This window comes from Tenrec ecaudatus, chromosome 11, assembly GCF_050624435.1.
Source record: "Tenrec ecaudatus isolate mTenEca1 chromosome 11, mTenEca1.hap1, whole genome shotgun sequence".
NCBI lineage: Eukaryota > Metazoa > Chordata > Mammalia > Afrosoricida > Tenrecidae > Tenrec > Tenrec ecaudatus.
Genome location: NC_134540.1, coordinates 57,547,381 through 57,562,676, shown reverse-complemented (window position 1 = coordinate 57,562,676; position 15,296 = coordinate 57,547,381). Strand labels below are relative to the sequence as shown.

The window sequence follows — 15,296 nt, the reverse complement described above, 5'->3', positions numbered from 1 at the left end:
TGGATGCTTGTCTAGTGGGAAAAGAATGCATATAATGGAACTTTCACCCAGCAGAGCTTTTTCCTGAATTTTTGGGTGTACCCCTAAAATAGTTGTAAATGTCATATTACATAGTAACCCTATTAGTTATTACAAACCCAATGGCACTTAGCAATAGCAAAGCAGAATTATTTTGGAAAATCATGCTACAATGAATGCCATTATAAGTTACAACATTATTACTACCCGAGAGGAAGCATCTTTTGATGTTTTTCCTTCTATCTTCATTTTCAAAAAATCCATTGATATAAATCCACAGATAATAATTACCACAATATTGTAACCAAAACACCAAAAACTTTTACAAAATCAGTAGCTATGAACACACCAGCATCTATGAAAATAACAGCCCAAGGTTGTAGAGCAGGCAGACAAAACCACATGATTCGAAGAATCAATGCGATTGGATGATAATGACAGCGGGGTCTAGAGTGCATTATGAGCTTACAAAGTAAATTAGGTTAGAGTTTTAGCTATGTAAGTATATTGATACACGATACAACCTGAACTTAGGAACAAGTTTTTGTCATAATTAACTGCAAGGATAGTGTTTATTTTTTTAAGGATAGTGTTTATTAAAATATTATAGAACCCACTGAAATATTGCACAGAATCGTAGAGAGTCATTCTGGTGTCATCCCCTCAGAGAGTGCACTTGCTTTAATCCTTGGTCCAGAGCAATGCCACGGACCCACCAGCACTAGTGATTGTGGCAAGGGTCAAACCAAGACAAGGTTACCGGCCAAACCTGCTGCCATCAAGCTAATCCTACTGCAAGTCATCCTATCTAGGGTTTGTGAGACACCGAATCTCTATGAGAGCAGACAGCTAAGTAGCTGGTGGGTTTAAACCAATGACCTTGTAGCTAACGGTCCAATGCCTACCCACTGTGGCATCAAAAATAAATAAAACAACTTCAATGCCATCGAGAAAATTCCAATCCATAGTGACCCTACGGGATAGAGTAGAACTAGCCCCAGGGGATTTCTGAGATAGGACTCTTTATGGAAATGGAAAACTTCCTATTTCTCCCTTTGAACAGTTGGCATTGCAATAAGTGGCCTAACATGTAACCCACTATTCCAACAGGGGTCCTCGCCTTACTTTCCTACTAAAATGAAGTGGAAAGCGATTACAAGGTGTATGCAGAAGAATGATATGAAGAAGTGATACATTGCTTTCCAAGGTCATTCTGGCTGCTATGGAGTGAATATACAGGAAGTGACAATGGTCCTGTGGGGACAAGGCATTGGGAACATGGTGAAGGGACTTGGGTTTGGAACTAGGACTTCAGCAGCAGAGCTGAGAGAAGTGGGATCCATCTGAGAACAGGAGCCAAGGAAAGCTCTGGAGCATGAGAAACCTCTACATAGGTTTGAGCTGAAGATAGCAATTTGAACATTGCATATGGATAATAGTTAAAATAATGGGAATAGGTGAAAACCTTGGGAGGGAAAAGACAGAACAAAAGCAAACAAGGAGCCTAACTCTAATTTATAAAAAATATGATCCTTTAAATCCTAAGACGGGAAAACAAGACAAAGCAAAGATTAAGGGTGCAACCACTAGAATAGACATTGAACCCTAGAGTCAAGATGTCAGTGCTACAAGGACTGAGGGATTTGTTCACAGAAGGAAAGAAACAGAGCTGGGTAAATCTGCCCTTGTTTTCCTCCTGGCCTATCTGCCTTTTTAATTACATGGAAAGAAAACATGCCTTTTGTGCTTTCATTAGAATGGCAAGAAACAGGAAAGCAGATGTGTTGACACGCTCCAATCCTTTATCGCAGATCTCAGACAAGCTTTAATCAGTTTGCTGCTTCTGGAGCAAATGCCCTGCTGTCATTTCACAGGCTTTCTCCTGCTCAGTGTAATCGATGTTGGGGATCCACATCAGGTAATGCTTCGGCAGTCATTAATTGTGCTAACCTAACTTCTCACTATTTTCCCTAATAACATATAGAGTAAAGATACATAAGAGTTCATTAATGGTCTTGCTTCAAGAAGATAAATAGCAATACGGAAAAAAAAGACTTATTTTGTTCTTTTACTTTAATTTTTAAATTTAGTTTTAAGTTATATTTCCCATTTAAGATAAATGCTATGTATCAATTGAAATGGAAGATACCAAAAAGAAGTCATATTGTGGCTTACTTTTATTTCTAAACCTAATGAAAGAGAAAAAAAACACATCACCACGGTTATGTAATTCACAAGCATGAACAATTCAATAAGAAGATTTAGATTTTAGTTTACCTTGTCTGCTTAAATGTTAAGAAATGTGTTTATTCTATGTTTGCAAATTAGAAAATAACTGTTTTGGACCAGCATTAATTGATTCGAATAAGAAAGAGTACTAAATCTGTGCAGCACAAGTAAGCTCTGTCCGCTCCTGTTTGCTCCTTTCATTCCAGTTTATGCTCACAGTTGCCTCCCACTCCTACACTTCTATTTAATTTCTGACTCACCTTTGCATTCCACAGATGATCTATGGTTGACAAAACAGCAATGGACCATGTCAGTATCTTCAACTGATATTTTCCTTAGAGATGTCCTGGTGTCATAGGTAGATTATGGGTGGGGCTGCAAACCCCGAGTTCAGCAGTTCGAAATCACCAGTCACTCCACAGGAGACAAAGGAGACTTTCTACTCCTATAAAAAGTTACAGTTGTGGAAACCTACAGAGGCAGTTCCACTCTATCCTACGGGGTCACCGTGAGTCAGAAATGACTGGATGGCAGTGAGTTCGAGGTTTAATTTTTTTTTTTTTTTAGGATTTCTTGTCCTCTAGTTTGGTTATCTCATTTTAGACCATTTATTGTATAATCTAAGTCTCTTAAAATCTGCAATGTGGATAAAATGAGACTGACCTTACTTACAGAAGTGGCCTAAAATAATACAGAACTCCTGCAAAGTATCTAGCAGGGCCTCAGGCACGTAGTGCATACTCACAAAACAAGACGACCTCAGTCACACACACACATATACATACACACACACACACACACACACGCACACACGTACCCTTAAAATTGTGAATTCTATATTATCTTTGGTCAATTCCATATAAATGGACATAAAGTCCACTAGTTTTAACTGGATCTTTCAGGTTTTAGGTCCTTCTCCCTGCTTAATATGCAAAGTTCCACCCAGACATACTGAATTACAACCTCCAGTTTAATGAGATCCCTATGTGATTTTGAAATATACTTAATTCTTATAGGTCTTATACTTCTTATGCATGTATAAGGAACATAGGGGCGCTTGTGAAAATGTAAATTGATTCAGTTTATCTGATATGGAAAGGCAAATTCTCAGCAAGAGTCAACCGGCTCTGGTGGAGAAGAGCTGCCTAGGACGAGAATAGCAAGAACTGTTCAAAGCACAGAGAAATTCTTATAAAAGTAACTTAGCAGGTGAATTCAGAGCTTAAGCTCCCCTTTGAGCAAGTCACAAGACATCACATGTGAAAGAAACTAGGAGTTGCAAGTTGCACCTCCGTACAGCCTGGAGAGAGCTCCTGGAGAGAGTCCGCTTTAAAAATGACAAACAAGACCGTATTGAATGAAAGCCGTATGTAGAGCAGTGATCACACAGAACTAAAATACATGTTTTATGTTATTGAGACTTAATGCAATTTCTTGTATTACATTCATAAAATCATCAGTATATTTAATTTAGAAACTATTGAAAATAAACATTTCCATTGAAGAAAGGTTTGTTTTGCCATTATTGACATCATTAATTTCTCTTCTAAAACCATAATAATGTCTTAACTATCTACATTAAGTTCCCTAAAGAATGATGAGGATGTGCACCTGAACTGTGTTTTTAAGCTATCAAAAGGTCAAGTGACATCACGCTGTGCTGGTGGCTGTGACCTGTGGTAGGTGGCATGCACGAACAACTAGGGCCTCCCATGGCACATAATGGTGTGTTTGGTCAAACACAAAGTACCTGGCCCACATCAGTCACCCAGTCATTACCACACTTACATCATGGGCAGTAATTTGATTTCAGCAAGACATCATCCATCAAGATGACATTAATTTCATTTAAAAATTTGTACTTATTTCTTTTGTAAATGTCTTAATATACAAATGTATTTCAGCTATAATTTCACATCTATATTCATTTTAGAGCACTGTGGGATTTGAAGAAGATAGCTTCTCAACCACTTGCCCCGCCGCCTGGCCCTTGTTTAAAGGGGTTTGTTCCTACATCACTCACGTGTCAAAACAGCTGGCTACATAACAGAGCGAACATCTCTCTCGTCTGGTGGCAGACATGAACATTTTGAGCATATGATCCCAAAACAGAAGGTAAACGAACTCCAGATACAACCTAACTGCTTATGCTCCTCTGTGAGAAGTCACACTCACAAAACTGCCAAACAATCTACCATATAATCTCAATTAAAATAAATTCCTCGAATATAATAACTACTTTAAGTATTTTCTTTTAAAAATAATAGCAACAATTTAAGAAATACTTATATTCGGGGATGAACCCCAATTTAACAGATTTTAATATAAGCTTTTCATGGCCTCACAATTTAATATTGGTGTATGTAAAATAAATCAATTTATCAAGATTTAAGGACTTATACTCAATGACACATTTCTTTCTTCTTAAAAAAAAGATGTAGAGATTTAAAGTTATAATCTGCTACATAGTTCATTTTAAGTCCCACTCATTTTCCTAACCTGCTGCCACTTGCTTTTTTATTTTCCCATTGCTTAAGCAATCTTTTTCCACATTTGTTTTTCCGCCCAGAGTCACCAACCACGAAATTTTGGTGGGTTGTCACCCATGTCTATAACAAATACTGGTTGGAAATTCCCTGGCTTTTTATCTCTCCCTAGTCAGTGTGTGCAGTTGTGATTGAACTTAAAAAGTCACCCCACGCACTTGTGGTTTGTTGCTTACACACTGGAGTTTGACTAGCACTTGGAACCGAGACGCACTGAGGGATAGCGGACTCCCAATTTCCAGCTTATCCTAAAGCTAGCACTCAGCCAGTCCAGTGTGGTCCTGATTGACTTGGAAGCGGAGGACACAGTCATTCACAAAAAATCACCTTCAAAAGACAGACATACGGAGATACTTTTCAAGTCAATAGCAAAGACATCTCTCAGAAATTGAAATGGAAGTTAATATAAAAATAAGTCAACAAAAAAGGGGAAAACTTGAAAACAGATTAACTATGCTGTATATAAAGTTGACAAATAATTAAGCAGGCTAATGGAGTTTACATTGTTTACTTTGAGCATTTTTTTCTTTTTTCATTATGCACACAATTCTAATATGTTGGCAAAGATACCCAAAGCACTTAGTTTAACATTGTAATGTCACTAAATATACTAATTGCTGAATCTCATGAATGAGTAACAAATTGAGTAGGTTCTTAATAGTAACATGTTCTGGGAAAACTAAAAAAGGAGATATAGAAATCTCACTTTACACTTGGATTTTTTTGATCAAATTACACACAAATTACTTTGCAAATTATGTAAAAATACAGGTTTCAGTGAAAACTGACATTGCCTCTATTTTTAGAAGCTTTGATCTCAGTTCCCTCATATCTCATTTAAAACAAAAGTTTATTTTTGGCTGTTTCACTTTTAGCTCTAAATTCTCTGACTTCCTAATTTTAAAAATGCCAAGGAGATCTGTTATTTTTTTTAAATCTCACTAGAGTAACTTCTTTCAAAAAGAACTAGAATTGAAAAGAGAAAATAAAATAAGTATAAAACATTTTAAAATTTTAAACAATATTCTTAGCATATAAAATTCTGATTATGTAGCTTTACACATAACTGTTATCTGTACAAGTAAAATTTAAAACAATCAAATCATAGAATACACGAGATTTGAGCCTTAAAGGTTTTAGAAAGTCATGCAAAAGAATACTAGTAATGATTAAGGAGACGTCATTTTCATAGGTAGCCAATTTCAAATAGTTCCTTAAATGTCAAGGATATGCCTTATCAGATTCTTAGTCATGCTTCTTAAGTTGCAGATTTATCTTTCCAAATTAAAAATAAAATCATACAAATTCCATTATTTCTTCTCATGATTGGCCTTGCTTAATTAGTTTGCTGGCATGGTACAGGTAGAATCCCCCAAAATAACTTCTTCAGATACTTTTAGTTAAATAAAAAAAGAAGCCATACTTTTACCTAGACAGAATTTCCAAATGAGTTCCTATGTTATACATAACACCTGCATTCTCATAAGTGGAAGCCACATATTCTTCTCAGGCAAAGAATAATGAGGCATTAAGAACAAATCAGTGTCACCATAAGCCTGATGGCAGAAATTTGCAAGTCTCCTTAAAACAACCTCTAAATGATTCTTTGAATAATCCTGGGAGGTACAAACTATTAGTATCTACACTTCATAATTCAGGACAGGTTAACTAACTTTCTCAAGATATAAATAAGCATGGATAGTAGATCCACAATGAATCCTTCCTGATTCCAAACACTGTGCAAAGGTAAGACCTATTTTGTAAACAGCTTTCAATTTACAAAATTGTTAATAAAATGAAACTACAAAATCAATATATATCTCATAAAGGGAAAAGTAATTGACCATATATATTTTTTAATGAAAAGAATGTTTGCTGCTTTTGATATTTAGCTCCTTATAATAAAAGAACACTGTTGATTTGTACTTATTTATCTTACATCTACTCACCTAACAGCATTCTCAGGAGCCCTAGAGATGCTTGATTCAGCATTAAACTGCTAATCAAAAGGCAGCAAGTCCCAACACACCCACCACTCTACAGGAGAAAGAGAACCCTGTGGGACACTGGGGTCCCAAAAGTCAGAATAAGAACTGGCTATACAGCAAACGACCCTATTCTCATATTCACTTATAAAATACGCAAACTCATCAGGATCCAAAAAAGTTTTCATCTCTATGATCTTAAATTTACACATTACATTCTTTTGTTTTTAACATTTCCCATAATCTTATTCAGAACTTTTCTTAAAATGTAGCAGAAAATTGTATAAAATATCTTTTTGAGTATGGAATAGTAGAATTGCAGGAGCCCTGCTGGCATTAAACATTGGACTGCTAACTGAAAGGTCAGCAGTTCTAAACCACCAGGGGCTTGATGAGAGAAACGGAAATTTCTACTCCCTTAAGGAGTTAAAAATCTCAGAAACTCAAAGGGATAGTTGTACCCTGTCCTATAGAGTTGCTGTAAGTCAGCATCTACCTAATGGCAGTGAATGTTTTTGTTTTAATGATATGATCTATTGATGTTATAAACAATTTTATTATACATATATAATTAGATTTTAATATATAAAACTGTTATAAAATAAATGCTGAATCTAGTTAATTCTTTTAATGTAGTGGGTTTAGACAAATTTGGAAAGGAGATAAACTACTAGCACTGTCTTTTTATAGGTATTTTCTAGAACCTTGCCTTTTAAGTGTTAAAATGATGGTTGGTCACTATTACTGAGGAGTTCTTCATCATTTTCTGTCATCAAAGTAGTTTAAATATTATTGAAATCAGCTTTTTTAATGCCAGATAATATTCATCTATGCATCCAGGTATTCTGATGTACTGTCTTAATGAGTAGTCTTTAAATACCTTATTCATTATGCTGTAGTTTATCCAAGTTTTCTATTTCTTCATGGATACATTTTACAATTTAAAAATTTCTAAAACCACATTCCCCTTTTCTACTTTTCCATGTTCATTCACCAAATTTTGTATGTGTATTCTATACACCTCCTCTTAATTTCTCTTTTTTTCTGGAGTTACGTAAGCTTTCTCAATCATAACTTTGTATATCTCTGTTCCCCACATATTTCTCAATTAGTCTCCATGGGGAATTTCAGTGGCAATTTCAAACACAAATGAAATTGTAATTTATGTAAGCCATTATCTCTTTGTATTCTATTTAGTAATTCTAGTTTTTATTGGTATTATATCTATCTTCCAAATTCTGTGTTCTATTCATTTTATAATTTTTCAACTTGCATACTTATTTTGTACTTTAATGAAAAATAATTTAAAGTAAAATTCTGTACTGAACATTTGATTTACTGTATATTGTATGCTTTATTATTAAATTATCTTCTTTTTCATTAACTCATTTACAGTTTGAAACTTCAAGTTATTTCTAAATTATTCAAGAGTCTTTATTAATTTACTATTAAAAGTTGTACTTTATTTTTCAAATAAAGTTGCTTAATAAAGTGTTTTTAATATCCTAATAAAGTTTAATTTCAAAGGATATTGCCTACTGAAAATCGCTATTTTGAATTTACAAGAAGCTTACCAGGCTTGTTAAGAAATAAAACATTCTAATAAGTCTCTTATCCTTTTCATCTTAACATTCCATAATTGAGATAGTTAAAGTTTATTGTGCCAATCTGGCCGATAAACACATGTAGGGTTAATTGAAGGGCGGAGAGATAAATGGCTCCATGAGCCTCGCCTTTCTAGTTCTCGGGTCTCTTATTTCTGATGGTCGGACCAGGGTGCAGCTGCCTTAGCCAGTTCCCTGCCTCAGCTGGCAAGGCTCACTTCCTGCAAGGCATCCCTGAGGAGAAGCCGCATGAACCTCCCCTGAAGCAGCCCTGGTTGCTGGAGCAGAATTACGGAGACCCTTGCCAGCACTGAGATGCTTACAGGCTAACTGATTTGGATTTCCTTCTTCAGTTGGCATCATAGTGTGTGCTTTGTGAGATGGAGGAGAACTTTGTAGATTGGTGTTGGACATATGGCTTAATGTTGGATTTGTGGGCTCAGGCATCACCTAACACCCACAAAAGTAGCCCAATTCAAACAAACAGAAAGCAGTAAATGTTGGAGGGGGTGAGGCAAGATAGAAACTCTCATTCACTGCTGGTGGTCTCATAGACATATTTAGCCACTGTGGACATTGATGTGGTGAAAGTTAAAAGAGTTGGAAATTGAGATACCTAATGACCCAGCAATTCCACTACTGGGCAATACCCAGAAAAATTAAGAAACAGACCAGTCATTTGTTCTCACAAATGAGCCTAAATTTCCATCAGTAGATTTAAAAACTCTGGTATATACACACTGCGTTAGACTGGGTTTTGTGCCAGGTGGTACAATAAACCTACCTATCATACACACAATGGAATACTACACATCCCCAATAAATAGCTATAAAGCAATGAAATACCTCATATCGTGGAAGGAATGGAAGGATATTATGCTGAGTGAAGTTAGCCAAGCACAAAAGGTCAAGTACACCTTGAGACCACTGAGGTAAGTCCAAATAGCAGAATTAGCCTAAGGGAAAATGTACATAAAACACAATGCCTGGGCTGAGGACCAGATACTCTGGCATGAGCCAGACCATTCCTAATGATATATGCACAGCATCAAACAAACATAATTAATTAATTAAGCAATGAATTGAAATAAACTCTCTACAGATAGCACTAGTGCTGAAAGGCGTCTCCCCCCCCCCCCCCCCCCCCGATGTGCCTGTAAGGCACAGAGAGGGGCCAGGGGAAGAAAAACTATGGCAATGGGGGATCAGGGCACTAATCCATCCAAGGAGAGGATATTGTTTACGTCTCCACTGGAAAGGGAGACCAAGAGTAGACCTCATTCCAGAATGCCGGTCCTTGAGGGTGGAGCGCCTGCATAGAGCAGTTCATTGGCAGAGATGACTGTGTCGCCGGCCTTAGCTCTCACCTTTAGATGACAGTGCTATTGAGCATGGCCCTGAAGATACGACTCAGGGAGAGCAGCCTGTCTGCTGCAAACATATGGGGCAAATCAAGTAGCGAGTGCAACACACCAGTGGCAGGAGTGAAATCTCAAAGACCCTGAGAAACCTAGATTGTAGACTTTTGACTCGGGCAGCACTTGGCACCCCACCCAAGTGCTTGGGGGTATCTCACTATGGGGCCACAACGAAAGTCTAAAGGTAAAACAGGGTGGGGGGATCATTCTATCCCTGACTGCAGGAAGAGCAACACGGACCTAGAGGACCTGCGCTTATCGAACACAAAGGCTGAGGACTAAACGTGTATAAGTGATGTCAGGTAACTAGGTCCCCAGATATGGAAGACTGAAAGAAAAGGGCATTTGACTGAGAGATTATAACAGGTCCTAACCGCTTTTTAGCAGAGAGATATTTATCTACTCTGGATCAGGACATCAGTTAGATTTCAAACTATTTATATGGCCTTTCTGTTTTCTTTTTTGTTGTTATTGTCTATCCATATAGGATAGGCAGGAACAGAAACCCCATGGAGACAGCAATGGTACTGATGGTTCTGGGGTGGGAGGAAATGGGATGCAAGGAGGAAAAGGAGGTAAATGGTGAACCAATAATGACAGGTACAGGGAAATAATAAGGGATATAAAATTAACAGTGAGAAGGGTGTAGCATTCCTGGTCAGGTTAGATCAATTGAAAAGTGTCTGAGAGAAATTACTGAGAAGTGAACAACAGGTAAGCATAATAGAGGGTCAGGAGAAAAGAAAAAGAGGAAAGAGGCGGAAAGCAAATATATATATATATATATATATATATATATATATATATATATATATATATATATATATATATATTTGCATAAATATAGATATATAATTATATGAATATAACAGTATTTGTATACATGTAAATTCACCAAGGAAGCAGATAGACTTTGGGTCAGTACTTATATCTTACCTCAGTATAAGAATGGTTTGTTCTAATAATGTGGAACTGTATGATGGTCACCTTCATGACACGATTGCTCCAGACAAAATGGGTGCATAAGCAAATGTGTTGAAGAAAGCTGATGATGTCTGGCTATTAAAAAATATAGCATCTGGGGTCTTAAAGGTTTATAGCCAAACAAGTGGCCATTGAGTAGGGAAGCAACAAAGCCCACATGGAAGAAGCACACCAGCTGCCACGAGCATGAGGTGTTGACAGGAATAGGTATCAGAAGTTCAAAAACCAACAATCAAATGGATGTGAAGAAGCGTGGACAAAGTGGAAACCCCAAATCCACATGCAAGATGATTGGACAGACCCTCACAGAAGGGCCACATGTGGGGAGGGTGGGGGGATGAGGAATTCAGGCCTCAGTATAGCACTAATGAAACTTATAACTATCCTCTGGTTCTTTAATAATTCCTCCCCTTCCTACTAAGGCATATGTTTCACCTCCTTAGTAGTGAGAGGCCTACATATGTTCAGGTGTATAAGAAAGACTGTTCTATGCAGGAATGCCAGGATAGATGACCCTACAGAAACAGCAACGGAAATAGTGATTCCCTGAGGATACGAGAAGATGGGGCCTGGTGGGCAGTGGGGTGGTGGTGAACAGAGAGCAATGATGACTGAATAACTTCACTCAAGGGGAGTGAAGAACAGAATTTCCGGTGAATATCTATAATAGACAATAATATATAGCAATAACAACAAGGGTTCCTGGGGGAAGGGTGAGGGAGGGAGCAGAGATGATATCAAAGAGTTGTGTTAGTCTGGGTAGACTAGACAAACAAATCCATAGGAACTCATATGTCTATAAGAGAGAGCTTTATATAAAGGGTAATTGTACATTAAGAAGGCATTCCAACCCCACTCCTGGTATCATAATGTGTTATTCCAGGTAGACTAGAGAAACAAATTCAAGGGAACTTATATGTGAATAAGAAAAAGGTTTACATTCAAGAACAATTGAATATTGAGAAAACATCCCAGCCCAGTCCAGATCAAGTCCATAAGTCTGATATTAGCCCATATATCTGATACCAGTCTATAAAGTCCTCTTCAGACTCACAAAACACATGCAATGATGCCGAATGCAGGAAGTGCACAGGCCAGTGGGTTGTAAATCTTCTAGGTCCAGTGGTGTTGTAAGCATCTCAGCCCTGGCTGGGGTCTCTACGTGGTTTCTCTGGCTCCAGAGGACCGGTTGCATCCGGGTAGGCCCATGTGGCTACTCCTCAGGGATGTCTCCCAGGGAGTCAGCCTTGTCAGTAAAGAGTCTCCAAGGGAGTGAGCTGTGAACGAGACCGTCTCCTGCCACTAATGAGGAAATATGCCAGAGTTCCCAGCGTTCTCAGGAAAAGGCCATGCCTACACAGAGGCCTCCTTGGCAGACTAGATAAACAGACTAGACTCCACCCCTTCACTCTTAATCCTCTCGAATCCCCAATTGACACCAGATTATGTAACTACCAGAGATTCAGGAAGAAAGAAAATGTTTTGAAACTGATTGTTGTTGCAATTGTACAATTATGCTTGACCTATTGGAATTATGGAATGTTATGACATCTGTAAGAGCTCCTAATAAAATGAAGAATTTAAAAAACAGCCAATTTACTTAGTATACAGAAGTCTCTTAGAAGAGACTCTATCTGTGACTCAAGGCCTCCCTCAGCCATTGCAGCAAAGTGAGACATGGAGAAAGATTATCTAGGAAATTCCATATCTATGTAGGAGGAGTCGCATCCCTAATAGACCATGTCCCTGAAGCATACACAGGAGACTCATGAGTTTCTTAAGACTGCTATATCAGCAGAAAGCATTGCCGGTTTAGGGCGAAAGCATAGAGAAAAAATGAAATAGAAACTATTGAACTTACTAAATGCTATAGTCAGGAACTGAGCTCATAAAATGACCCTGCTGCAAACACAGGGCACCAGTCCTGGTAAAGGAATAATGGGCTGGAAGCGGAACACTGAACTCGGGCAGTGGAGTCTCAAGTCACAGGAAATGGTTCTCATGACTTGAACGAAGTTTATTCTCCTGGATTTCTAAATTGCTTGGGGGACAGATACTTGTTGTTGTTGTTGTTTTTATTTTATTTAGTTTTGGTTTTCCTCTACTATTCACTCCAATATTAAATATCCAGAACCATTACCCTGTTTGGCCATATACCCTGGACTTTACTAATTCCAACGTTAAGTGATTTAGATGATGGCATTTGGGACTTAGTGCCAATAAAACTTAGATACAAGTTTGCATTTCAGTTGAAATGCAATGGACGGAGACATCTAGAGACCTTGGGATGAGGTGGATATAAATTTTGTATATACATAGATATGAATTTGGGGTGGCAGAGATCTCAATGCTGTAGACTAGCGATTTTCAACCTGTGGGCTGTGTCCTCTTTGGGGGGTCAAATGATGCTTTACCAGGGGTCACCTGATTCATAACAGTAGAAAAATTACAGTTATGAATTAGCAAGGAACATAATTTTGTGGTTGGGGGTTCACCACAGCATGAGGAACTGTATGAAAGGGCCATGGCATTAGCAAAGTTGAGAACTACTGTTGTAGATTGAATATTGGTGACTCAAAGGGTTCCACCTCTTAATGACTGGAACATGTAAATATGCTACTTGCTTTGGTAATAAGATGCTTTTCAGATGTGATTAGGTCAAGCTAATTAAGATAGAGAAAGTATTCTGAATTATCTGGATGGGTCTACTGTAATAACAGGAGTACGCATAAGGAGGCAGACAAGGGTCAATGTCAGAGAGGAGATGCGACCAAGAAAGTAAAGACCCACGAAAGAGATTTGAAGATGCCACACTGCTGCCTTTAAAAATGGAAAGAAGCAATAACAAAACCCCCCAAATCGGGAAATAGAGGTAGCATCCAGAAGCTGAAAAAAACAAGGAAACATACTGTCACCTACCGCTTTCGGAAGAAATAGTAGTATGACCATGCCAAAGCCTTCATGGTAGGATTGGCTGCATCTAAAGTTCTAGATCTAGATTTTTTGTTTCACAGGCCACCAAGTTAAGGTCCCGAGGTGGTGAAAACCATTGGTACACAGCTACAAAACCAAAGTTAGCAGTTCAAAGCAGTAACCCAAAAGAAAAGATCTGACACTCTGCTTCTGTTAATATTATAGCAAGAAGGCCTTACAGGATAATTCTACTAAAATACACAAAGTGACATTGTCAGATTTGACTTGCCAACAACTAACAACAACATCAAATCACTAAATTAATGAAATATGTCATAGTAACAATAGGAAATAAATGCAATACTTCTATTTAAGTTAGTACAATAGTTTGCTACAAATACTTCATGTAATATTAAATGTTCACATGCTAGGAATGTCTTGGAATATACTTCAGAAGGTACTGGAATTTAACATTTAAAATGTAATATTCATATATATATATATTTATATATATATATTCTAATGAAAGCCATCTCATGGAAATGTAACTTCACCAAAGTAGAGCATTTCTTCTTTCCAACAAGATGGGTTCTGCTTTGCAAACTGAAGGAAAAATACTTCATCAAATATTCTTTACTCTTAAATATTCAATACAAAGTTCTTCCTAACTATGCATCAGTGTTTGAAAGTGAGTGAGGAACGGTTTATTTAGACTTTGAATCCATTACTGCAAATGAGGGCCCCCTTCACCAAGGCCGCTCTCTTCAATTACCTCATCAACTTAAATTCAAAGATCACACAAATGATTTTTAAAAGGTACTTCAGCTCTTCCGGGGCAATGAAATTTCCCATAATTCAGATGACAAACATATTCAGTCATCAGCATATGACATGATTAATTCCTTTTAAGGATTTCTAAGTTCCTTGGAAAGAAACATGGAATAGGATAGAAACTTGGAATAGAAATATTTCAATGCAAAAAGAAAATTTTAAGTTTCAAAGCATCCCTTACCTGCGTAACAAGTGGCTCCAACAACCTCTCCACGGTTAAAGTCCGGATTTCCAAGCTTTTGGGGTCCCATTTCAAGATGATGGGTGACGTTGCCGAAGTCATGCTCCCTATGGGAAAATATACATTGCCCCTTAGAAATCAACATCACTGAAATAAACTCTTATTTCGGGGTGGGGTGACAAATTGTATAAGCCACTGAAATTTTATAACAGAAGATTATTTGTCTGGTTCAATGTCATAAAGCCTGAAATGGTGGAAGCTACATCAGAACTGGGCAGGTGGCAATGTCGATGTCAGAATAAAGAGCAAAGGATCACTCCTGAGAGTTCGTGAATTAGCAAAACCGCGGAAGCCTATTTGCAGTGCAATATTTCATTCACTAGCATTTAGTGCATATCTAGCTATCTGCTGTAGGCTAAAGAAAGCCCCCACCCTCAAGTAGCTTAGAGAGTAACAGCACCTTGTGGTGTGAAGACGGAAGCAGCCAAATGGGCAGCCATTATGCCCCAGTATGAGACTTGGTGTTATCAAAAATATAGACTGAACTATGAGGCCACGATTGTATGAATTGATTCGATAGCATAGGC

The 15,296-nt window shown here is 37.7% G+C and overlaps 1 protein-coding gene across 4 annotated transcripts in view; it reads right to left on the bottom strand.

The window, feature by feature from the left end:
• CTNNA2 (catenin alpha 2) overlaps positions 1-14,811 on the bottom strand; it is a 1,186,106-nt gene extending 1,171,295 nt beyond the window's left edge. For all 4 annotated transcript variants that reach the window (XM_075562525.1, XM_075562526.1, XM_075562527.1 and 1 more), the window contains exon 1: positions 14,710-14,811. In XM_075562525.1, coding sequence (XP_075418640.1) covers positions 14,710-14,811 — 102 coding nt within the window. The remainder of the gene's footprint in view (positions 1-14,709) is intronic.
• Between the last annotated feature and the right edge of the window lie 485 nt (positions 14,812-15,296).